Genomic DNA, 22,499 nt, shown 5'->3' with positions numbered 1-22,499 from the left:
TAGAGCTCCCACCTCCTACCATTACCTGGTCTACCCCATGTACCCTTCTGCCGCATGCTCTGGCATTCTGGCAAGTCCTGCTCCACCAAGCATTCCTTCAGAGGCCTGTCACCACTCACACTTTATTGAGAACAGTGGGCAGGCAGGAGTGGGAGGGGATGCCAGCTGCTGTGAAGGAGGAAGAACCCCAAAGGCCAGAGAGGCAGGCTCCACCTGGCTCATAATCCAGGGAAGGGCCTGTGGGCAGCCATCTGCCTTCCTGGGATCCCTTAGCAGGGGGATGTGAAGACCCCTTAGGGAAGGTAGGCAGAACTCTGATAACTGCAAGTGAAGGGTTATAATTCTCATAGCACCCAACCCAAGAATGAGGGGTACTACTAATCTGGGGATGGGGGACACAGTCCGGGCTAATCTCTGAGTATCTAACCCAGTTCCTCTAGGTTTCTGGAAGACTTCAGTGTTCCTCTGTGGAGACCCTAAAGATGGAGGACAGGAGAGCCCCTCACTGATTCATGTTCAATGGGTCCCAGGGATAACTAGAGCATCGTAACTTAAGGAGCAGAGGCCTGCCATCCCCAGGTCTCAGCCTGCTGCTGGAGTCCTCAGTAGGAAGAGGGTGTGAGGACTGGCTAATGATCCTCCACATACCCCTCCTGAGGGACGCAGAGGCCTTTTCCATTCCATGGGGCCCGCCACTGTGCCAGGGCTGAGAGGCAAGGCACAAGATACAGAGATTCTGGAGCTTGGGGAAGGGGTTCATCTCCACTCCCTGAGCTGTCCAAGTGGCGGGAGTGGGGACGTGGGGAGAGGGAATTCTCCCTGCCCAGCATTCCCAGCAGAGAGCCTTAGGGAAAGTGCTCTGGAGGCCCAGCCCCTCCTTCCTGCCTCCCCCAGCTGTGCTAGTAGTAGCCAGGCAGTTGCCTTATCAACTGCAATGGTGGGAGGCAGGGAAGAAGGTGAAGGCAACTCACTGCCCGCCCTACCGTTCTTCAATAAAGTAAGGCTGTTCTGACTGCCACTTTGCTGCCCCCTCCACAGCAAGTAGAGAGAGGTGAAGCCTCAGAGGGACGGGCAGGCATAGCCATGGGACCAAGGGTGAAGAAACACTGTTAGGCTCTGACCTTGGTTCCAGCTGCTCACACTCTGGAGTGGAGAACTGCAGGGGGAGGACAATTCTGAAAGGCTCAGTGACAGTGCAGAACCTGAGCCATTCAGCAGCAGTGTCCAGCACATGAGGTCTGGTGGGAAATGGAGGGCTGAGGGTTCAGCCTCTGTCCTACACCCTGTGGCAGAAACAGAGCTGGACTGGGGGAAGCAGGCAACAGGAGTGGGGAGTTCCTTCCGAGCCTCTTCTCTGGGGTAAGACCCCCTGTTCTCGCGGAGTCTGGGGTGGGGCCCCTGCCAGGCAGGGTGACATCACACATCAGTCATCTCATCCCCCAGCTCTGCATCTTCTGGCTCTCCCTCGTCTTCTTCGTCCTCCTCCTCTGAGGTCACGTTGGGTTCATCAGCTTCTGCCAGGCATTTGGGGCAGGAACAGACAAACAGATAGTTCTCCCTGCAGGGGGTAGGGGGATGGTGGAGGGTGAAGTCAGGCAGCTGCTGGGATGGAGGACCCGAGCCCAGCTGCCCACCTCGTCCCCAGCTGGCACCTGAGGATCTTGTGGCGGCTGTGGCGGCTGCGCTCCCGCTGACAGCAATCTAAGTAGCTGATACAGATTTCCTGGAGGGCAGAGGAGAAGTGGGTCCTCCCAGTCTGTGCTCTCTATTAGATGGGATTAGGGCCTCCCCAACCACTACCCTGTCCCCACCTTCTGCCTTATCCCAAGGGCCCAAGCTGCCCTGCATGAATGGGTGCACTGCCCTGATCCATTCCCTGTGCCCTCAGCAAACAGATCTCTATGAGGCTCTAACTTGTGAGGCAGCAAGAGGACTGCAGTTAGCCTCAGGCCATGGCTAAAGGCATTAAGGGGCAAGGTCAGTGGCTGGGTTCAGAAGTTATCTTGGTGCAATGCTACTTGCCCTGGTAGAAGATTCAGCCAGGCTATGTATTGTATTCACAGCCAGTACCCCAGACCCACACTAGTTCCTCACAGCCCAAGCCACAAAGAGCCACCTCTGACTTTCTTAGAAGCTACAGGTTTGTTCATCTAAAGGTAGCTGGGTCCCTGGCCAGGTAGCTCAGTTGGTTGGAGCATTGTCCTGTACACCAAAAGGTTTCAGGTTCAATTCCGGGTCAGGGCACATACCTAGGTTACAGGTTCGATCCCCAGTCCGGGTACATACAAGAGGCAACCAATCAGTGTTTCTCTCTCTCTCTCTCCCCCTTCCTCTCTCTATAAAATCAGCAAAAACATATCCTCAGGTGAGGATTTAAAAAAAGAGAAAAGAAGTAGCTAGAGACAAGAACCTGGCATACAGCTGTCTTTCAAACACTGCTCTGAGGTGTTCTGGAGTTATTTTTTCAAGAAATGGGGTGGGGTCAGAACATATCCATGGACAGAAAGTCTCTTTCCCTGGGGCATGGGGGATTCAACTCAACAGCCTGAACTTGGGCCCGAGCCACTGCTGCTTCCAGTCTGTGGAGAGAGCCTGCAAAGCCCACTGCTGCTACCCATGCTCCCCACAGCTCCCAGCCCCTCACCTCTCCTGGCTTAATGTCCTCCAGGGCAGTGACATGCAAGAGGAAGTTGTTTTCTGGGAAGGAGGTCTCTGCATTGGGGACACAGCTGTGGTTGCCTGGGTCATGAGAGGCAGGTCATTAGGACTGCTGACTAATAAACATAACAGCCTCAACTCTGGAGAGTACTAGGTCCCATCCTTTCTTGTTTTCTGATCCCAGCTAGGGCTGTGCAGGTCCTAGAACTCGAGTTTCCTAACTCCTCGTCCAGTGCTCTTTCCTCAAGAGCACAGACACAAATGCATGCCCACATCACTCCCTCTGCCACAGTCCATGTCTACCACTGCTTTCCTCCTCACTGGTCACCGTGATTCTCAGTTGTATCCCCAGTGTCTCGCAAAGGGTGGCACAGGGCCACAAAAGGGCTGCCCAGGTCAAACCACTAACTCAGTCCTGTCTGCTGCTGAACATCTAGTAGCAGCTGAGCCAGGCCCTCTGAGAGCTTAGTTCGGGAGGGTCTAGTGGCCCTGCAACATGCATAGAGGGGTTTGCAGTGAGGAAACCAGAGGGCGGGAGGCTGGATCTAGCACAGACAATAGTCTGAGCTGACTCTACCCCTCCTCGGCAGGTGGGGACTGCCTGCTAGCCTGAGCTCCCTCCTCCCAGGATCCCGAGGGCCTCTCAGGCTGTAGCAACACTGCCAAATTTCACAGGGCACTGGTGGTACACAGCCACGGTTCCTCTGAGGGTCACAGCTCAGTGCCCTGCCAGAGCACAGGGTCTGACCCACTGGAAGGTCTTCTGTATAAACATACAAGGTCCAGCACAAATAATGCCCCTTCTTTATTATAAAATCTTATCACAAAATCATAAGCATGTAATTCTATAACATAACAGTATCACAAGCACCCCATATGATATCTTAGGTGAAATGTTCAAATTAAAACTATAAATTATTATGCACACATTACCCTAGCAACCATACTCAAGCAGGCGCTATTTCCGCCGGACCCTGTATATTAAGGGGCCAGCAATCCAATGAATGAATGGATGAACAACTGATGGACCAAAAAGGACCAGAGGACTCTCCAAGAAGCTCAGATCTAACCCCACTCCCAGACTCAACCCTTCCGCCTAGAAGAGGCGAACAGAAAGAGATGCACCATGACTATGAGGCCACCCCTCCTCAATGCCAAGACTCACAGCAGCTCTGAAGCACAAAGAGGCCTGATCCTTCACAGTTAAGAAACTCGCCAGTTGCTGTAAGAAGTAATATGTAGATGTTATTCTACCCACGTTATAGGGAAAAGAAAACTAGCTTTTCAAGGAAAGGGACTGCCTCACTGTCTTGCCCCGTACCACAATGATGCACCTGATCCCTACCATTTCACCTGAACTTACTACACCTCTGAGGCACAAGCCTTGCCTTTCTATAAATGATAGCACTCTTATTTGTCCAGCACTCCCCCACCCACAGAGATTGCGCCTCTGCATGGATCTCAGGACCATTTCTCATCTGTCCCTTGGACAGATCTGAAGCTTCCACAGGCATGCAGGCTCATGTCCCCCACCACTAACTCAGAGGTCCTTGGGGAAAGACTGTGTCCACATCTGACTGGGGTGGGGGGTGTCGCCATCTCACCAACCTGCCTCGATGTCCTTGTACAGCTGGTCAATGAAGGCATCCAGCTGCTCGCGGTCCTGAGACTTCAGCTCCAGAGCATCACAGGCATGGACCCACTGGCTTAGGGAGCTGGGGATGCCAGGCAGTCATGGTTGGAGAACAGGAGGCCAGGTTCACAGGGCTCTCCTCCTCCACACAAGTTAAACCCATTTCTTTCTCCAGGGCAGGGCCCCATCTTCCCCAACAGACCAAAGCTCCCAAGAGGCACAAACTCCATCAGCTCAGTGATCGCTATCACTGTGTATAGTCCAGTACTCTGGCCACAAAGTCGCACCCTGCCCCAGCCTGCTCTTAAAAGGAGCTGTCAATTTCCCACCAGAGCCCAAGGGACAAGTCCAATATATCCAGAACACTGACTCCTAACCTGGTCCCAATTCCTTGACCATTTGTCCCAACAAGAGCAAAGAGAGACCGGAATCCATCTGGGGTGAACCACTGCGGGGGTGGAAGAGAGATGAGCACTCAGGTTACAGCGACTGGCTTTTGTTCCCGAAACAACTCTATTCAGGAATTCTTCGGTGAGTCAGTCCCATCCCTACTCCGGGAGACCAAGTCAGCCCTGGCTGAGCTGTCCCAGTAGAAAATGCTGACCCAGTCACTCCTAAAGGGCTGGAGTAACTGGGGAGGACACTGGTCCCACCCTCCTCACTCACCTGGCTGAGTACTTCCTCATAAAGGGCCTCCGTGAAGAGTCTCCGCAGAAGTTCCAGCTGCCCCTGGTTTAGGAAAAACAGGGAGACCTGCATCTCTGAGGATTTCCAGTTAGCACCCAAGCAGGGCCCCGAAGACCTTGTGAGGGAAGGAAAAGGGCCATCTCTGTAGACTGAGTATTCCCTGGGGGCAAAGGAAGGCCAGAGCCCGTATCTCCAAAGAGCCACAGCAGCCCACTGGCCTGCTTCAGCTCCAGAGTGGCAAACCCCAAACCCCCACTTCCCAGCACCTGTACCAGCAGGACTGAGGACACCTAGCTTCGAACATCTGTCCTCACCACCAACCTCCAGGCTCCCTAACCAACCTGCAGACCAGCCCGACTTTGCCCAGCCCCCCCCAGAGTTCGAGGTAGGAAGGCCCACCCCAGATGCCCTTTTACACATCTGCCTTCACTTGTAGGCAGCTCCTGAGTGGAAACCTGCTGTCCTCAATGAGAATCTGTAATTCTTTGATTGGGAATGGGTACTCAGTACATTAGCAGCGAAAATTCTGTTTCATTCTGCTCCCTGATCCTGCAGACCCCCAGCCTTCCATTTTCTGTAATACCTGATTTGCCCACTGCTGTCCTATCACTAGGTCCTGCTTTTCCATATCAGGGCACCTCTCCTTCCTCTGTCATCACCCCACTTCCCAGTTTTAGGTCCCCATTAGGTCACAAAGTTAAACAGCGGCAGGAATGTAAGTCCTCCGAATAGACTTCTGGCTGGAAGGGACCAAATGTGGAGCTCCCCTCAGGAAACCACAGACTATCCCAGGCTATTGGCGTGGAGGGGTCATGGGAGAAGACCAACCTTGAATTTGTCCCCCAAGAGTTTGTGGACAATCTCCTCCTCCTCATTGGCCGTTTTATTACAGAACTGAGAGAAGAGCCTGACCCAACGATCTTTATCCTTAGCCTGCAGTGAACAAATGTTTCAGTTGCATTCATACATGCACATGCACACCTGGACCCACGGACATCTGCGTCCTTACTGCCACTGTCGCCCATGTGGGAGGGGTAGCCTATGTTTCTAAAGCCCCTGCCACCAGAGAAACACCACCACACCTGGGCTTTCAGTTAGAGCCTTCCCCTCACTAGGGACTTCCTCCAGAGCCTGCAGAGCCCCAACCATCTCCCCAACTGAGGCCCGCCTAGCCAATTCAACCACACTTGGAAAAACAGGAGAATCAGGCTGAGCAGCAACAATATTAATAGAAAGGGTTACTATGGCTTCTCTTGCTTTATTTAAGAGACACAATCCTAAAAAAGTGTTTACAAATTGAATGCGTGAACTGCTGCTACACAGGAAGTCCTCTCAGCAGTCAAAGACTACAGGCAAGATGAGCCCCAATCCCCCTGACAGACTCATATGGTGAGCAACTCCTAAGATCCGTGGTAAGCAGCTGTTCTTCGGAGAGCCCAGGTGGAATCCTGCCTCCAAGCCAAGGTCCTGAGGCGAGGAGGAGAGACTAAGGCCCAGGGCTGCTGAACGAGGCCAGAGTCAGCCTCCCTGCAAGCATCAGGCGGGCTTACCTGCTTCACTGTGGCCACCATCCGGGCCATAAGCATGATGCTGGCGGTTTCAGGGGGGTAGTGAACACTCCTGAGAAAGGAAAAGGTCTGGCCTAGAAATTCCCTTCCTCAGTAGCTGATTTCAAGGAAATCCCATCTGACAGCTACAAAGAATCCTTCCTGCCCACCTCCTTTGTAACCAAAGAAAGAAAGTCATTGGCAAGGACTTGGACAGGACCTCACATTCTTATGGGCTTAATGAGGCTTTTGGGGGGAGTGTGTGAAATGGCAAGGATGGTAGGACTGGCAGCTTAGACCAAAGGCAGTGGGCTGGGTGATGTGACATCTGTTTAATCCTATCAGTGAGGGGTGGGAGAAATCTGGGGGACGGTAACTTAAGAAAAATGGTTTAGCTGTTGAGCCCAGGCAGACAGGCAGGCAATGAGGGAGAGGTGAAGAAAAGAAGAAATGAAAAGCCACCTACCTCCATGCCTCCTGAAGCTTATTGAGAGGATGCAGGGGGTCATCCTGGGAGGGGCCTGTGCACAGGACCCGATGGTACTGCTCAGCAGCTGCCAGGCGACATTCTGCACTGCAGTACATCACCTGTTGGAGGGGGTGGAGGTCAGCACCCCAGGATCTGGCCATGGGGTGAGGCACAGATGTCCCACGTGGTACTCACCTTCTCTAACTACATCCCTTCCACAAACAGCCCCTGAGCAGTAGCTCAGCAGTACTGTGCCCTGAGAAAGCATACAGTGTTCTGGGGATACCTGCTAACCCAGGCTTGTAAAACCATGGAAAAGAAAGAGAAGAGCAGGTAAAAGGGAGAGCCCCAGCCAGGCTCTTAGGAAGAGGGCAAACTCCCGCCCAGCCCATCTCATAGACAATGGGCCTGGAACAGGAAGGGTGAAGCTGAACAGTAGCCGAGCCTTGCCAATGTCTTATCCTACTGTGGCTCTCAAGGGCCATGACCAGGTCCATCCTTGCTTTTGTCTCCCCAGAGAGGACTTCAGCTAAGGTCTCTCCCATCAGTCCTTTTCAGGTACTCTTCCCCAGGACACTCACCTGGCAGTGGGGACAGTTCTGGTGGAGGTCCTTGCGCACAGCACATAGCTCAGGGTGCGGCAGCACCTGGCCAGGTTTCCCAGTCAGCCTCCGGGCGTTCTCCTCCGCCTTCTCCAGTGCCCGCAGGCAGTGGTCACAGGCTAAGGGAGAGAACCAGACATGGCGGTGTGTCTCAAAGTGTAGGGGCCACACTTGTCCTTTTCACAGCAGTATCCCCAGGGCTAGAATAGTGTGGGGCACGTGGGAGGTGCTCGCAATGTTTGGGAAGTGAGCAAATGAACACATTAAAGAATGAAATGAATGAATAAATTTCACATGCATTCAAAGGTAGACGATTCCCTCCTCCTTCACCCTGCTTCTCAATGGAACGTAGTCTGTGGGGCTCCCTCCCTTCACTCAGACTGGCCTTTTCCCACATTCTGGAAAAGTGACCTCCCTTCTACAGTTTGTCTCTGGCCTAAGAGAAGTGTAGGGGAAAAAGCATGTGGCCAGTTTCTAACCCCCAATGCAGCCTTTTTTAGCCAATAGGAATGTGGCCTCTTCTGGGCACAGGGCTCCACTTTGGCACAGAACCCTTCAGCATGATGTCCAGTCCCTTATATGATGGGACTAGACTCTGAGTTGCACCTGAGTGACATTCCTCCCCAGGGAGCACCTTGAAAGAGCCTCTCTCCTACAGGCTCACAGCCCTGAACAGCTGAGATCAGATGGCGGGTAGCTCTCCAAAGGAGGACAGCCATTCCTCCTGACATCCCAGAGACTCCCACCAGCAGGGGTATGCGCAGCTCTTTCCCCTGCACAGAGGCCGCTGGGCCCAGCAGCCATGCAGAATGAGAAACGTGCTCACCTCGGTAGTGATAAAGTGCATTCCAGAGAAACTGTGCGGCCACCAGGGGCTGTTCTACAAAGATGGTCTCCCCCTTCCGGATCAGCTGTGTGGCAAAGAGCCCCTTTCCCTAAGAGGGCAGAGAAGGAACAGGATGGCCATTAGAGGAGACAAAGTACATGGTTCCAAGGCTCCCAGAGGGCCACCCAGCCTCACCCTCACATGCTGCGTCTCAGCAGAGGCCTCTGCCCCTGGAGGGTTCATGAAGCATGGTCAGCACCCACATCACTGCCTCCTCTGAAAACGCAGCGCTGACCTACCTGCAGTCACACTTCTTTCAGCCTGTTCAGGGAGAGGGCCTGGGATGCCAGCCATCTCGGACTACCCAGAGGAGAATTTTTAGAATGGCCAGAGCAGGGCCAAGGCTCAGAGCAGGCTGGAGCTTCCTGTGCCGGGAGCTGATAACAGCAGGGCAGCCTTCTCTGAGTCACCCACATGCCCCACCAGGATCCTGGCAGTGATGCTGCTGCTAACGGTTGCAAAGAAATCCTACACCATGGGAAGGGGAGGCCTAGTTTGGGGAAGAATGTACCTTACATTCCTGGTCGAGCAGGTACTCGCAGCACCTATCATAGTACCTGGCACCCAACCACTGCTCAGGGGTTTCTCTGAAAGGAATAACTATTCCTGGCACTAATCCCAATGCTTACTTTGCTGTGAACCGTTGAGCCAACTGCTTCACTTCTTTGCATCCATTGCCCACATGAAAAGTGAGTAATTTAATAATATCAGCCAGGTAGTTTTCAGCATGCAATGATACAGCACAGGGGACTGTGCCTCATGAGCTGTAGCTCCTTACTGGTCAAAGTGAGGGGATAGACTGGCAGCCTGGGTATCCACTGGGAGACTGTTAGAAATGCAGAATCCCAGGCCCTACTCCAGACCTGCTGAATCCAAACCTGCATTTTAATAAGATGCCCGATGGATCATATGCATGTTAAAGTTTGAAAAGTACTGGTCTAGAGCACCACACACATCACAAAAGGGATGAAGGATGAGAAAACAATCGCTGAATTGCCATCACACAGAAGTGCAAAGGGACTCAGGAGGCAGCTTTAGAACTAAGGCAAGTTATGGCCCCACCAGGCACTAACTCCCACTGCTCACTTAGAGAAGGACGTGGTGCCCCTGCAAACACTAACTGTCACAAAAAGGGAGAGAGAAAAATGATTAGCACAGCAGTGAAATGTCCTATCGAATGGCCTCATGAGTAGCTCCCTGTTTTCTTCTAGCACTGAAGCTCTGGCTAGACAGGGGCACCACCCAAAGTCAGAGCAACAGGGAAGTACAGACCAGGACAGGCCCTCAGCAACCTTTGAGCCACAAATCTCCGCCCTCAGAACAGCTCTGGGAGTGGGGCTGCTGGAACCCAACCATTGGGCAAAGCCGTGGGCACAAGCTGGTTGTCCCCTGGAAACCCTACCTCCTGCCCTCGTAGCCCCGACATCCAATCTAGCAAAATGAAAACTTGGCCTTCCACTCTGGGACAAAAAGATACGAGCACAGATCTACAACACTCTTAAATCTCAATATTAAATAAATATCTATCTCTTTCTTGAGTACCAAATGCAGAAAATATTTAGTAATCAAAACAAAGTGAAAAGAAGCAGAGCTATTCCTCTATAAAACCACTCATCCCTAAAACATATGAAAATGTTTAAAAAAAAATCAGCTCTAATTCATTCAAGAATCTTGGAGAGAACTAAACCTGAATAGAAAGGACACAAACCATAAAAAATATATTTCCAATTTGAAAAATAATTTTTATAAAAAGATTGTACAAAACCTTAAGACTATGTAGTAAATTTAAAAACCTTAAATGTATGATTTCACTAAAAATATAAATTACCAAAAATGAATTCAAAAATAAGAAAGCCCAGACAGACTAGTAACAGTGCTGTTTTATGGCTGACGCACCAGTATGGCCTTCTGGTTGGCACCACTGTATTTGGTTAGGTTTCTGTTGTGATAGGTCATGTCCCTGCGATAGTAGTTGGTAAATGTTTAAAAAGCATTCTTGACAACATCCACAGAAGCAACAAAGTGGTCGAAACTACCCCATGTGAAGCCCCTAGTCACTGTGGTTTTATGAGCCAGCTCTGTTAAACCAAAGAATAATTCTCATGCTATTTAAAATATTCAATAACAGAGAGAAGTATAAAGCTTCTCCGTGTTACTAAAACACAAGCATAACTGATATGGTAATCTGGGGAAATTACACAAAATAAAAATCACAAACCAATCTTATCTGATGAAGACAGATGCAAAGAGCCCATGGTAATCTATCTTGTCACTAAGTCTAGGTGGGTATGCGGTTTTCTCCAGCAGATCAGTGTAGTCATGGAGAGTTCCAGAGCTGGGGTTTTGATAGAAGGCTAGGACAGGACAACTAGGCCAGCAGAGTGGCTGACGTAATGAAGTGAGAGGGAAAAAGTGAAGAGTGAAGGGGGCTGTGAGACACAGGATTAGGTAATGGTAAAGGGGAAAATTTGGCATGCCAGGAGTAATGCACCTGAGACAATATCAAACTGTACGCCAATCAAGAGTGCTAGAGGCCCTGGGGTGGAGATGGAGATGTGGGCAGCTAAGGAAGCCAGGAATACAGGGCACTGACTTTCCATGGAAGGAGAGGAATGCCCCACGTGTCCCTTGTGTGGAAAGAGGGCAATGGAAGTTGGGCAGGGCATTTGGATCAGTATAAAAACGCTGACAGCAGAAGACATATGACTAGAAGGCTGGTATCTTGGGCAAGGACTAAGGATACACAAAGTCCCTACACAGGATATATTATTCAACCTCCCCAGTAAACAAAGAAATGTAAACGAGAACAAAGCAATACCATTTTGCACATATCAATTGGCACAGATAACTGAGAAAGGAAATAGTGCAGGAGAGAAGAAAAGGATATGTGCACAGAAAATGAGCTTCCAGACCTTTGACCTTAGGGTTAAAAATAAGATACAACATAACGACCCATAATTAAGTGTTTGGTTGAAAGAACTGCGGCTCTCCCATGAAACAAACTGATACTATTACTTAGCTCTTAAAAAGAAATATATAGTAACAGGCTTACCGATACAGAAAGATTCACTGCTACATCAAAAAATTTCTAAAAATGCTACTTTAATATACACATATTAGCACAAAAATAGGGTTGTGATTTTACCTTCTTCCTTTACATGCACTTTCCATTTTTTTCTACAACGAACTTTAAAAAAAAAAACAATAAAACGACAAAATCATCACTCTTCTGCTCGAACCCTTCAAATGCTCCCATGGGCTTCAGGCTCCGATCCAAATTCCTTAGGACTCCCCGGCCCCTCCTTACCCCCACCCAAATCTCACTCAGAAAGTTCCCTGAGGGTCCACGCTTTTTAACACCTCAGCTCCCTCTGCTCAACACATCCCCGCCGACCGCTCCCGGAACCCAGGAGCTAGACCTCCCCCATGCAGGTCGGGTAGGCCGGGCCCCCCGCAGCCCCGCAGCCCCGCAGCCCCGCAGCCCCGCAGCCCCGCCTAACGCAGCCGCATTAGGGCTGCCGGCGGGCGGGACCGGTTCCGTGGGAAGGGGGCACGCACAGAGACTCTGAAGGCCCCGGTACACGGCGTGACCGCCCCGGAAGCCTGTGCGCAGGGACAGACAGAATCCCCTGGCCACGAGCAGGGCCCGGGCCGCAGCGTCGCAGCCTCTAGGTTCCGGGCATGGGGTCCCACAGGACTGTCTCCAAGACTGGATGGGGTGGTGAATCTTCTCCGGCCTCACCTTGCAGCTGCTCACAAAGCGGACTTCTACCGGGACCCGAGCCCGGCCTGCCACGCCCACGCAGAAAGAGAACACGTCGCACATGGAGGCCGCCATCTTGGGCGCGCCTCGCCTTCTGACCCTTGACCCTGAGCCGACCCGGAGACCCCGCCCCTCTGGTCCCGCCCCTTTGGTCCCGCCCCCTGCATGAGTGTCCTGTTGGCTGCTGGAGTTTACCCCCTCTGGAACAGGAGTTTGGGTCCCTTTGGTCTACGTTTAGGTATATTGGGCCTGCCTTTGTGTTTTTACATCTGTGCAGTTTTGCATCTGTCTCTGTTTTCATGGCCACTGTATACCTGTATCAGAGCTGGTGTGCCTGTATAATTTTGATGTGTGCATTTGTGTCTGAGTTCATGGTTGTGTGTCTGTTGTTTACTCTGTCCATTCACTGGCCTGTCTTGAGTAAAGCAGTTTTTGGACCCAGCCAAGGGTTAGGACACCCCCAGGCAGTTACTCCTATCCTCTCTGACCCTCCTGAAGGGACGGACTAGTTTATGCCCCAAAATCTGGCAAAAGACAGTCCTACGAATGATCAAGTTGAACTTGTGCCTGTCTCGGACTCTTCAGGAGCTTTGGGACTTTGCAGCCGGAGTGAGGAGTAGGGGTGGAGAGGGATCCGTAGTGGACCTCAAGTCTGGGGTTCTCTAAAGTTGTATGTGAGTGTACATATGCACACTAACCTGACAACAAAAGAGGGCCTGTTTTCTCATGCTGGACCCCCCAAAAGCCGCAAACCACTGATCTATAGCATGTGTCCCCACAGCCAGGCCTGAGCCCACAGCCATGCCTTGTCTCCTTGTCTCCAGTTGATTCTGTGGTCTTGGAAAGGGAACCGTGTCTGCTTCTGCTATGGTCTCATGGTGACCTTTGAGGATTGGGTAGAGTCCAGTAACTTCTGAATAGGTAAGTGATTGTTGACTTTTAAAAAATGGGACAACTATAATATCATAATCAATTAAATATATACTTTTTTAAAAAGTGAGGCAATTGTTCCTGAAGGAGGCAGATGAGATTTAGCTGGGTTCTTAGATTAATAGAGTTGACCTTGGGTCCAGCATTAGGGAGGATTTCCCTGAAGATAGGGGCAGAGAAGGATTCCGGCCTCCTTCAGCCCTGCAGTCTAGTGTCCAGGAGAGGATGTTCACTGCCCTGGGAGGCAGGTCGTTCTCCAAGGCTCACTCTACTCCTTACCTTTCTTCTCTCAGAAAACTCTAGCACGGGTGTCCAACCTGAGGCCCAGGATGGCTATGAATGTGGCCCAACACAAAGACATAAATTTACTTAACACCTTTTTTTCTGCTCATTAGTTTTTGTTAGTGTTTGTGTATTTAATGTGTGGCCCAAGACAACTTTTCGTTCAGTGTGGGCCAGAGAAGCCAAAAGGTTGGACAACCCTGCTAGTAAGCAGTGGGGACAGTGCCCTCTTTCACCACCAGGTGGCAGGGCAGGCCTCCTTCCACCAGTTCACCTCAGTAACCTGAAGCCCTTCTAGAGTGTAAAGAAGTATCCTCAACAGAGGACCACCCAGGAATGTGAAGCACTAGAGAAATCAGCTCTGGAAATGCTGGTGGCTGTCCTCACTAAAGTAGGCTATCAGTTAGGCTTCTTAGAAATAAAGCAGATTCCTGGGAAGGGAATGGAACCATGAGTCTGAGTCGTGAAGAGGGGTAAATAATAACTGCCCCGTGAAAATACACCAGAGTTTATAATAAAATGCCAGCCTTGGCAAAGGCAGAGTCAAATCTTCCCTATTCTATATAAAGACAGGGGTGGGGAGTCAAGGCGGGTAGCTAGAGAGAAAGACGGTGGTCAGGGTAGCATGTCTGCTTTAAGGAGGCAGCTGGGCCTGAGCTCCTTTTGAGAGTGGCAACAGTTCAGACAAAACAAGATATCTTTGTGGAACCCTGTGAGAAAATGTTCTACCTTTCCCTCCTTTTTGCTGTCAACTCTATCATCTGTTTGGGAAGAGTCTTCTATGTCCAGACATTGATTTCAAGAGGACCCTTTGCCCTTGCCAGGGGCTCAGTTAATTGGAGCATCGTCCCATACACCAAAGGGTTGCAGGTCTGATCCCCAGTCAGGGCACTTACTTAGGTTTCGGGTTTGATCCCAAGTCGGAGTGCATACAGGAGGCAGCTGATTGATGTTTCTCTTTCACATCTGTGTTTCTTTCTCTCTCTCTCTTTCCCCCCTCCTTTCTCTCTAAAATCAATAAACATATCCTCAGGTGAGGATTAAAAAATAAAAATAGAAAAAATTAAAACAAAGCTAACAGCCCTCTCTCCTCCACAGCCAAGCCAGGAAAAGATTCACCCCTGGAGAACTCAGGGCCGGCACAGGCACCACTTCCCCTGGCGAAGAGGGCCTGAGCCTTAGCAGTTGACTCGCACTTAGCACTGAGCCTGGCACACTGCAAGTGCTTTACAGACATTATCTTAATCCTGGGAGATCTAACTTATTGACACACCCATCATACAGGTGAAGGAAAAAGGCTCAGAAGTTCAGTAATGTGGCCAAGATCATAGCTGAAAGCCAAAGTGTGTGCTCCTGACTGTTACATTATCGCAGCTCCAAAGAGTCAATATTGAAAAGTTCTCAACAGTTCACACTCCTCTGGTGCCCTTTGACCTCGATGAGATTCTGTGTTAGGATGTGGGGCAGGGAGGTTCAGTGGGTATCTTCAGGAAGAGCTAGCCAGACCGCCTAGGTTGAGCCTGCATCCCAGTCCTCAGCTGCCCACTCCTGACTCGGCGTCTTCTCTCTGAGTGATGGCATCAGAGGTGCTGGAGGGCTCGTCTGGGGAGGCAGCTATGGCAGACGTGGCTGGTGGTTTTAGCCTTTGCTGCTTCTGATACTTGACCCGGCGGTTTTGGAACCAGACCCTCACCTGTAAGTGGAGGCAGTGGGCAGATATCAGAATGTAGCCAGCAGTTCCCAGTGCTTCTCCCATTCCCACAATATCCTCTCCACTCTGGTCAATATTTGCTCTTCCTTCTAAGAGAAGCATTGCCTCCAAAACATCCTTCCCCATAATTCCAGTTGCCATTCATTCACCCATTCATCCAATAAGTATTTATAGAGCTCCTCTTATGTGCTAGGCGCCACCCTAGATACTGGTGATATGGCAGCAAGCAACAGAGACGTGGCCCCTGCCCTCCGGAAGCTCACAGTCTAGTGGAGCGAGACTAATAACAAGCGTGAAAACAAACAAATATATAAACACAAGTGGGGGCACAAACGGGTTTGAGCCTCCCTGAGAAGCCAGCCCTTAAGTCAAGGTTCAGAGGATGAGAGGCCAGCCTGGAAGGGACAGAGGAAAGTGGGCCAGGGCAGGGTAGGACCTATGAGAAGGCTCTGAGGTAGAACCGAGCTTGGAGTATTTGAGGACCAGAGAGGAGGAGAGCACCGCTGGCACAACTGAGAGTGAGAAGGGAAAGTGGAGGAAGAGAAAGTGGACGTGGCCAGCAGGGGCCAGATTACCTAGGACCACGAAGGCCCGGGGCAAGGAGTGTCAACCCCAAGGCTTTTGAGTGGGATATGGCACAGTTCTATTTACATGTTAAGTTAGCAATTTTCAACCTTTTTCATCTCATGGCGCACATACACTAATTACTAAAATTCTGAGTTACACCAAATATATATATATAATTTTTTTTGCCACTCTAACCAAAACATGGATATAATTTTGATTCATTCACATCAGTTGCTATTGTTGTATTGGCTGTTGTCAACTTCTAGTTTGACAATCTAAGGAAAAAGAGACCAGTGCCCCAACCAAATAGTCAGATATTGCATGTATGAACATTGGTGTGGCACGCCAGTTGAAAGTTGCTGTGTTGAGTGAATGGCACACCTGGCTGCTGTGTGGACACTGGATGAAAGGAGAGGTGTGGCGACAGCTGGGAAGTTTATGCAGTGATCCAGCAAGAGCTGGGGCTGATACGGACTGGGGCAGTGGAGAGAAATGAAGCCATTCCAGCTGCATTTTCAAGGCAGAGTTGACAGGCTTGCTGATGGGTTGGAGGTGGGGGGAGGGGGAAATGTAGGATGACTAGGTGCTGTGAGCAGCTGGTGGGATGGTGGGACCATATGTGGGGGAAGGGACAGATTTGGGGAGGAAAAATATTCAAGAATAGAGGTTTAGACTTGTTAAGTTTGAAATGCCTACCCATAAGACATGCAAGTGGAGACCTCAAGAAGGTAGTTAGATGTATGAATCAGGAAAGGGGGGCCAAGATAAAAATTTAGGAGTCACTGGCTTATAGATGGTATTTAAAACCATGGGGGTAAATGGAGTCAGCTGGGGAGAAAAATCTGAAGTCACAAAGAGAATAGTAGCTGACAAAGGCAACAGAGACGAAGTGGGCAGAGAGCTGAGAGGAAAACCAAGAGAGTGGTGTCTGGAAACCAAGAGAAGAGTGTGTTTCAGCAAGAACGGGAGCAGTCAACTGTACTTAGTGGAGGAGTGAGGTCAGAAAGGAAAGCATCTACTGACTTTGGCAACCCAGAGGTCATGAGAGACCTTGATGAGAAGGTTTGAAGGAATGGTAGGGAAAGAATTCACATTGGAATGAGTTAAGGAATAGATGGGAAGTGAGAACGTGGAGATAATGTATATAGCTAGTTCTTAAGAAGTTTGTATTATTTTAAGTATTTGGTTCTTTGAATGCCTGCTTAATTTCACTGTCAGCTCCTTATTTGGCATGGAGGTATAAAGTTCTAGATTAGTATCTAGATTAATATCATGTGTTGTTCCCATAATGTCATTTCACATGGGACTCTTTTTCTCATTCGTGCAGGGAGTATGCCAGTAATCACTCTCCCCCAGCTTCCTGGCACAGAGGAAGAAAGGCCATGCGTTCCTCCCAACCGCCACCCAGGGCCTTGTGGAGAGTAGTGCCTGTCCTCAGGGGCAGCCCAGCCCCCACAGAACTCCCTTCTCCTACCTGGTTCTCTGTGAGGTTGAGCCGGGCTGCCAGCTGGGCTCTGTTCTTCCCTATTAGATTGTGCTGTTTGGCAAACACTCTCTCCAACTCTTCCAGCTGCTCCAAGTTAAACATAGTTCGAACCCTCTTTTGGGGTCTCTCAGTGTCCTGAAGGTCCTTGGCTGGGGCCCCACCTGGGGGACTCCAGTGGCCTGGGCAGTGACCCAGCTCCAAACCTAAAGAGCAACCAGCAGGAGGGGAGGTTAGCCAGCACCCACCTACCCGCCCATCTTGGGGGAGACAGAACAAGCTGGCAGCTCCACTGCCCTGCCTTGCCATTGGCCAGTTAACACATCAAGAGGCACAGCAGGAAGAGACTGCACAGAAATGAGAGAACATGCACTAGTGAGGCAGAAGGGACAATGTCATGAGACTTCCTTCGTCCCCGCTGTTTTCCAGCTGAGTGGCTCAAGTTCTGGCCCTATGAGGAATCGCCAAACCTCTGTCTCTGCTTGCCCACCACTCCTTTCCTTGGCTACTTCAGGAAACCCCATGGGATGGGTAGAGAAGGGATCCTCAAGGGTCCCCCTTTTCATTCATTAAACATACAACTTTTGAATGGCTAGTATGTGCAAGGCATGGTCAAAACAGAAAATCCGTATAGAGCAGTAGAAAAGGTAAATAAAATATTGAGTGTGTCAGACAGTGATTAGTGCTAATGAGAAGAATAAATCAGGAAAGGAGAAGGCTAGTGTGTATGTATATTGGCAGGGGAAGAGGGTAGTTTGCAGCATCTTTACAAAGAGGAGCCACCTCCATGAGGGGACATTTGAACAGGGCCACTATGTACAGCGTGCGTCCTGCACACGGGTGCCCAGCTGAGAGGGTAAATGGAGTCTGAAATTCTGCCCACTCTCCACAGGTCAAGTGTTGCCCCCTGACAAGGTTTTGTGTCTGCCTGGAGGAAGGGGTGCCTTTTTCTCCTGCATGCAAAGGTGCTGTTAAGCTCACGGAGATGTGGGCTTGTGCAGATGAAGATTCATCCACCAGGGGGCAGTACCTAAATTATAACTAGAAAGGAATGAGAAAGTGAGCCTTAGGACCGACAGACCGAGAGTGTTCCAGACAAAGGAGCGGAAGTGCAGCGCTGAGACCCCCTCAGTTCCCTTTAGCCTTGGGGAGGCTCCAGGGTTGGCAGACAAACTGCTCCAGTGAAGAGAGTGAGGCGTGGGCCATGGCTGCCCAGGACACCAGCCACGGGTCCCACCAGGCTTGCCATAAGCATTAGCATAATAGCAAGAGATGAGAAAACATCAGTGGGGCCTGATTAAATAAATCATGGTAAATCCTTACAACGGACCACTCTGAGATGTAAAGAAGCTCTATATGGGTTGCTTTGGAAAAATCACCAAGCTATATGGTCAAGTAAAAAAAGTAAGGTGCAGAGCAGTGTGTCTAGTATGGGGGGAATGTGTGTTCGGGTATTAAATATGCATAAAATATTTCTGGAAGAATAAAGAAACTTCTGTGCCCTGACTGGGTGGCTCAGTTGGTTGGAGCATCATCCCTCACACCAAATGGTTGTGGGTTCAATTCTCAGTCAGGACACATACCTAGGTTTCAGGTTTGATCCCAGTTTGAGGCAGCTATGGGAGGCAGACAATCAAATGTTCCTCTCTCACATCGATGGCATCTCTATCTCTCCCCTTTTCTCTCTTTCTAAAAAAAATCAATAAAAATATCCTTGGGTGATGATGAAAGAGAGAGAGAGATCGAGGAAGAGAGGAAGGAAGGAAGGAAGGGAGAAACTGGTCTTGTTGGTTGCTTGTAGGGTGCGGGGAGCTAGGTGACTGGAGTTCAGCCACTCCATCTATCTTAGTAAACATTTTGACATTTGAACTGTGTGAATGTAATACCTCAACAAAAACTAACTTGAAAAACTAGACTAATGTAAAGTAGTTAACTGCAACTCAGACCTCAGGCATGTGGGGAGGTTGAGAAAATGTGGCTTGGGGTCGGTGTGGCCGGGGCTGGGGAACCAGGCTTCCTCTCCAGCACAGGTGGGAAGGATGCCCAGCTAGCTGCAAGGGGTTGAGGAAACACAAGATGGGGGAAGTGCGAGGAGCAGAAGTCAGGTAAGATTGTGTTAAAATGACTTTGGTGTGGGTTGATACGGCTTGCACTAACTTTGCTGGTTTTCCTCAGGGAGACATGGGGAAGCATGAACCAGAGAACCAAAAACAGCAAAAACTCTTATAGGTGTTAATGTTAGAGGAGAAATTTACCTCAACAGTGAAATTCTCGTGGGGATTTAAGCATCCGAGCTCTAGAGCCGTAAGGTGCCATTCTAAGAGCACTGTAAGCAAGCAGGCTCAGAGCGGTTCAGTGTGGAGATAAGCTCACACAGACCTGAGCAGTGGAGGCGGTCTTGGGGTCCGGGATTGGCCGGCCCGTAGCAGCTCCCCCGCTCAACAGCACCACCTGTAGCATCTGCTCCTCCTGGCTAAGCCATGGCCACGGGTTCCCTTTCAGAGCAGCTTTGGGGAATAGTCTGCGTCACAGAGCTTTATCTAAAGGGGGGATGTGGGAGGGAGCAAAGGACTGTACAAGTCCCTCCTCAAGGACAAAGAGCCCCAGCCCTAGCCCCTGTAGGCGTCGGAGCCCTGCTCCGGAAAACCCGCATTTCTCCCTCTGCACCTGCCCGCTCACACACCTTCTCCCACCTCCACAGCCTGCGTGGGGGGGGGGGGCGGGGTCTGGCACCAGGGGCTGTTCTCAGCGAGTACTACTCTCCAGCCTCAGTTTCAGCTGCAAGGTCAAGGGTCATAGGGCCACTTCCCACTCCAACCGTGTGTGGTTCTCAAACTCAGGGACTTCTCTATGCTGTGCCCACTGTCGTGGTCTCCACTCTTCAGCTACCCTGCCTGCTTCCCTGGAGGCTGTGGCCGGGCCACTGCATACCTGTGACGACGCTGAGGCCCTGGAGGCTGCAGAGGTGAGCCACGCGCAGCCCCGGCGCCGGGGGCTGGGGGAGCGGCTGGTAGAGCCCCACGCTCAGGTAGGCGGGCAGCAATGTTGCGGTGCACGCCCATGGCAGAACCGGGGCCAGAGACCTGGAGGGAGCCGTCCAGATGCCCGAGACCGTGCAGGCGGAGATGGACAGAGGGGAGGCAGCGGGCGCGCGGGGCTTGGGCCTCGCCAGGATGGCCTCGATGGAAAAGGAGGACTCAAGGGATCCAGGGGTGCGGGACCTGCCAAGGTCCGCGGAGCGGCTATGAAGCGCGGGGGACCCGGGGGCGGGAGAGCAGCCTGAGCGAGGAGGCTGGATCCGATCTTTCTCGGGACCGGGCATGGCGCCGCCCTGGCGGGGACCGACGCTGGGAGGGGAGGGCGGGAGGCGAGTGAGAACACCCTGCAAAAGGGGACAGATTGCTGGCCAGGACCGGCCCAGCCGTCGGCTGGGGCTCTTAAATTTGGCGGGGCGGGACAGGGCGGGGCAGACGGCCTATTCTGTCACGGCCCAGGCGGGGCCTCCCGGCAACTGCGGAGCCCCTCTCTCCAAAGCCTGGGCGGTCAGGACGCGGGTCCTGGGAAAGGCGAGGGGAGCACAGCGCCGAGGAGCACACTCCCTCAGCTGTTCCTCATTTGAAAATGCCCACCCTGGGAGGGGGACACATTGTAGCTCCGTGGTGATCTTGGGCGAACCACCCCGCCACTGGGCGCCTTTGAAGCAGAAGCCCCAGCCAGATTGACTTGTGACTGCACAGACGTTTAAAATTTTTAATTAAATTTAAATATCTCGTTTATAAGCACAATGAAAAGTGTATTTCCCATTCTGTCCCCCCAGCCATTTTCCCTGTGTGCCGACACCGTTGTTTACCAACTTCTTTCGGATCCTTCCAGGAACCATCCGTACCCACATTCCTAGGCTCCACAGGGAAGGGCTTTTCTAGATCCAAACGGGTGGTAAGGGGAAGAACTATAATAGCTCCAGACTGTAATGCTAACTTACTGTCCATGCATGGGCATTGACGGCCTGCAAAACTCCTTGCCTTATGTTGGTTGATGGGCAGGCATTCTGCCCCTGTGTTACAGATGGATATAACCAGTACTCACTAGCTGTTGTTCCTGGTAAGTCGCAAGTTACTGTTTGTACTGTCTCACCTGTAAGATAGTGCTAAGAGTAGCTACTTCATGGAGTTGCTGGGCAGATTACAAGTAACACATGCAAAGCATTCACACTTGGCCTGTGCGGGGGCCAGTGCTATGCTGTGGCTGTGGGGCTCAGAGGGAGTTCTGGCTGCTGACATGACCATTGCACTCTGTCTCCCCGAATCAATTCCTAACACTGAAACTACTCAGTCAGGTGCAGGGCACTTCCCGGTCCTGTCGATAGGCGTCAACTGGGACACAAACATTCCCCTTCTGCTCTGCCAAGTCGGGGCCAGAGGAACCTTGCCAGGTGGGCGACTACCTGCCCCACCCCGCTTCCGTCTTCAACAAATACTGGCTGTGCCTTCTGAGGGGTCCCTCCCCCATCTCCCCACCAGCCACAGGCAGACTGGACCGTGAGACTGTGGGTGAAATGATGCGCTAGTGGCCCAGTGGGTCCTGGGTCTAGCCTTATTGTGGTCCGGGCAGGGGCTGCTGGGTCAGAGATGACTGAACAGCCACAGGAGAGCCCTGGGGAAATGGCGTGGGTGGGATGCACACTGGAAAGAGGGGCCCTTGCTTACCTAAGATCAGATGCAGTGGGAGCTGGGGGACTGGGTGAAAGTTCTAGACACCCTCCCCCAACCCCCATCCCCAGAACTCCTAAATCCTGCACACACCACTCCGTTTCTCAACATGTTTCTTTTTGAGGAACTTTTCCCCCCAGTAGGAGGGGCTGCAAAGCCCCCAGGAGCAAACTAGCCAACAGCATTCCTTGTGAAGAGGGGATGGGGCCCACCTTTTGGGGCCCACGAAGACAACAGTTCACACTGTTGGTGGACAGTGGGACCCAGTGACAAATGGTGACTTGGGAGTTGGGCAAACGTGGCTCACATCCCAGCTTTGCCCCTGAACATTTCAGTGACTTTGAGTGAGTGGTTTATTCACTCCAAGCCTCCATTTTTTGTAAAATGGAAATGATGTCTTAGGTGAGAATACAATACTTAGCTGATGGGATTGTTAATCCCATCAGACTTAAATGACATTGTGTCTTTAGCTAAGTGGCACCTAATATGGGGAGGAGAGTCTACATTCAATGGTGATGTGCTTGACTAAGCTTCTTAATAGGGTGAGGGGGGACAGGATGGGGCCAGATTTA

The 22,499-nt window shown here is 51.3% G+C and overlaps 2 protein-coding genes across 3 annotated transcripts; both read right to left on the bottom strand.

The window, feature by feature from the left end:
• Positions 1 to 103: 103 nt before the first annotated feature.
• SMYD5 (SMYD family member 5) lies at positions 104 to 12,336 on the bottom strand. Of its 2 annotated transcripts, XM_045827160.1 has the most exons (13): positions 12,225 to 12,336; positions 8,423 to 8,531; positions 7,576 to 7,715; positions 6,992 to 7,113; positions 6,529 to 6,598; positions 5,807 to 5,911; positions 4,958 to 5,020; positions 4,669 to 4,739; positions 4,267 to 4,373; positions 3,824 to 3,880; positions 2,645 to 2,739; positions 1,653 to 1,723; positions 104 to 1,558 (listed from the first exon to the last, which is right to left on the bottom strand). In XM_045827160.1, exons 1-13 carry the CDS (start codon positions 12,318 to 12,320, stop codon positions 1,417 to 1,419), a joined length of 1,248 nt encoding a protein of 415 aa, XP_045683116.1. In that variant the 5' UTR covers positions 12,321 to 12,336; the 3' UTR covers positions 104 to 1,416. The 2 variants fall into 2 exon arrangements, with proteins under 2 accessions (XP_045683116.1, XP_045683117.1); XM_045827161.1 differs by lacking the exon at positions 1,653 to 1,723.
• Positions 12,337 to 14,991: 2,655 nt separating this feature from the next.
• Positions 14,992 to 20,540, bottom strand: NOTO (notochord homeobox). Its single transcript, XM_045827287.1, has 3 exons — positions 20,150 to 20,540; positions 17,210 to 17,424; positions 14,992 to 15,150 (listed from the first exon to the last, which is right to left on the bottom strand). Exons 1-3 carry the CDS (start codon positions 20,538 to 20,540, stop codon positions 14,992 to 14,994), a joined length of 765 nt encoding a protein of 254 aa, XP_045683243.1.
• Positions 20,541 to 22,499: the final 1,959 nt, after the last annotated feature.

Source organism: Phyllostomus hastatus, unplaced genomic scaffold (genome assembly GCF_019186645.2).
Source record: "Phyllostomus hastatus isolate PE091 unplaced genomic scaffold, TTU_PhHast_1.1 phas_scaffold_78, whole genome shotgun sequence".
Classification (NCBI taxonomy): domain Eukaryota; kingdom Metazoa; phylum Chordata; class Mammalia; order Chiroptera; family Phyllostomidae; genus Phyllostomus; species Phyllostomus hastatus.
This window is presented reverse-complemented; position numbering and strand designations above follow the sequence as displayed.

Bases quoted from the DNA above. Each gene is read 5' to 3' on its own strand.
- SMYD5 (XM_045827160.1), bottom strand. From the start codon at position 12,320: ATGGCGGCCTCCATGTGCGACGTGTTCTCTTTCTGCGTGGGCGTGGCA. The intron at 4,740-4,957 runs GTGAGTGAGGAG...CCACCCCCGCAG, and splicing joins ATGAGGAAGTACTCAGCCAG to TGGTTCACCCCAGATGGATT. The intron at 3,881-4,266 runs GTTGGTGAGATG...TACTTCTTACAG, and splicing joins GTACAAGGACATCGAGGCAG to CAACTGGCGAGTTTCTTAAC.
- NOTO (XM_045827287.1), bottom strand. From the start codon at position 20,540: ATGCCCGGTCCCGAGAAAGATCGGATCCAGCCTCCTCGCTCAGGCTGC. The intron at 17,425-20,149 runs GTATGCAGTGGC...GTTGCTCTTTAG, and splicing joins GGGCCTCAGCGTCGTCACAG to GTTTGGAGCTGGGTCACTGC. The intron at 15,151-17,209 runs GTAGGAGAAGGG...CTCCACTTACAG, and splicing joins TCAACCTCACAGAGAACCAG to GTGAGGGTCTGGTTCCAAAA.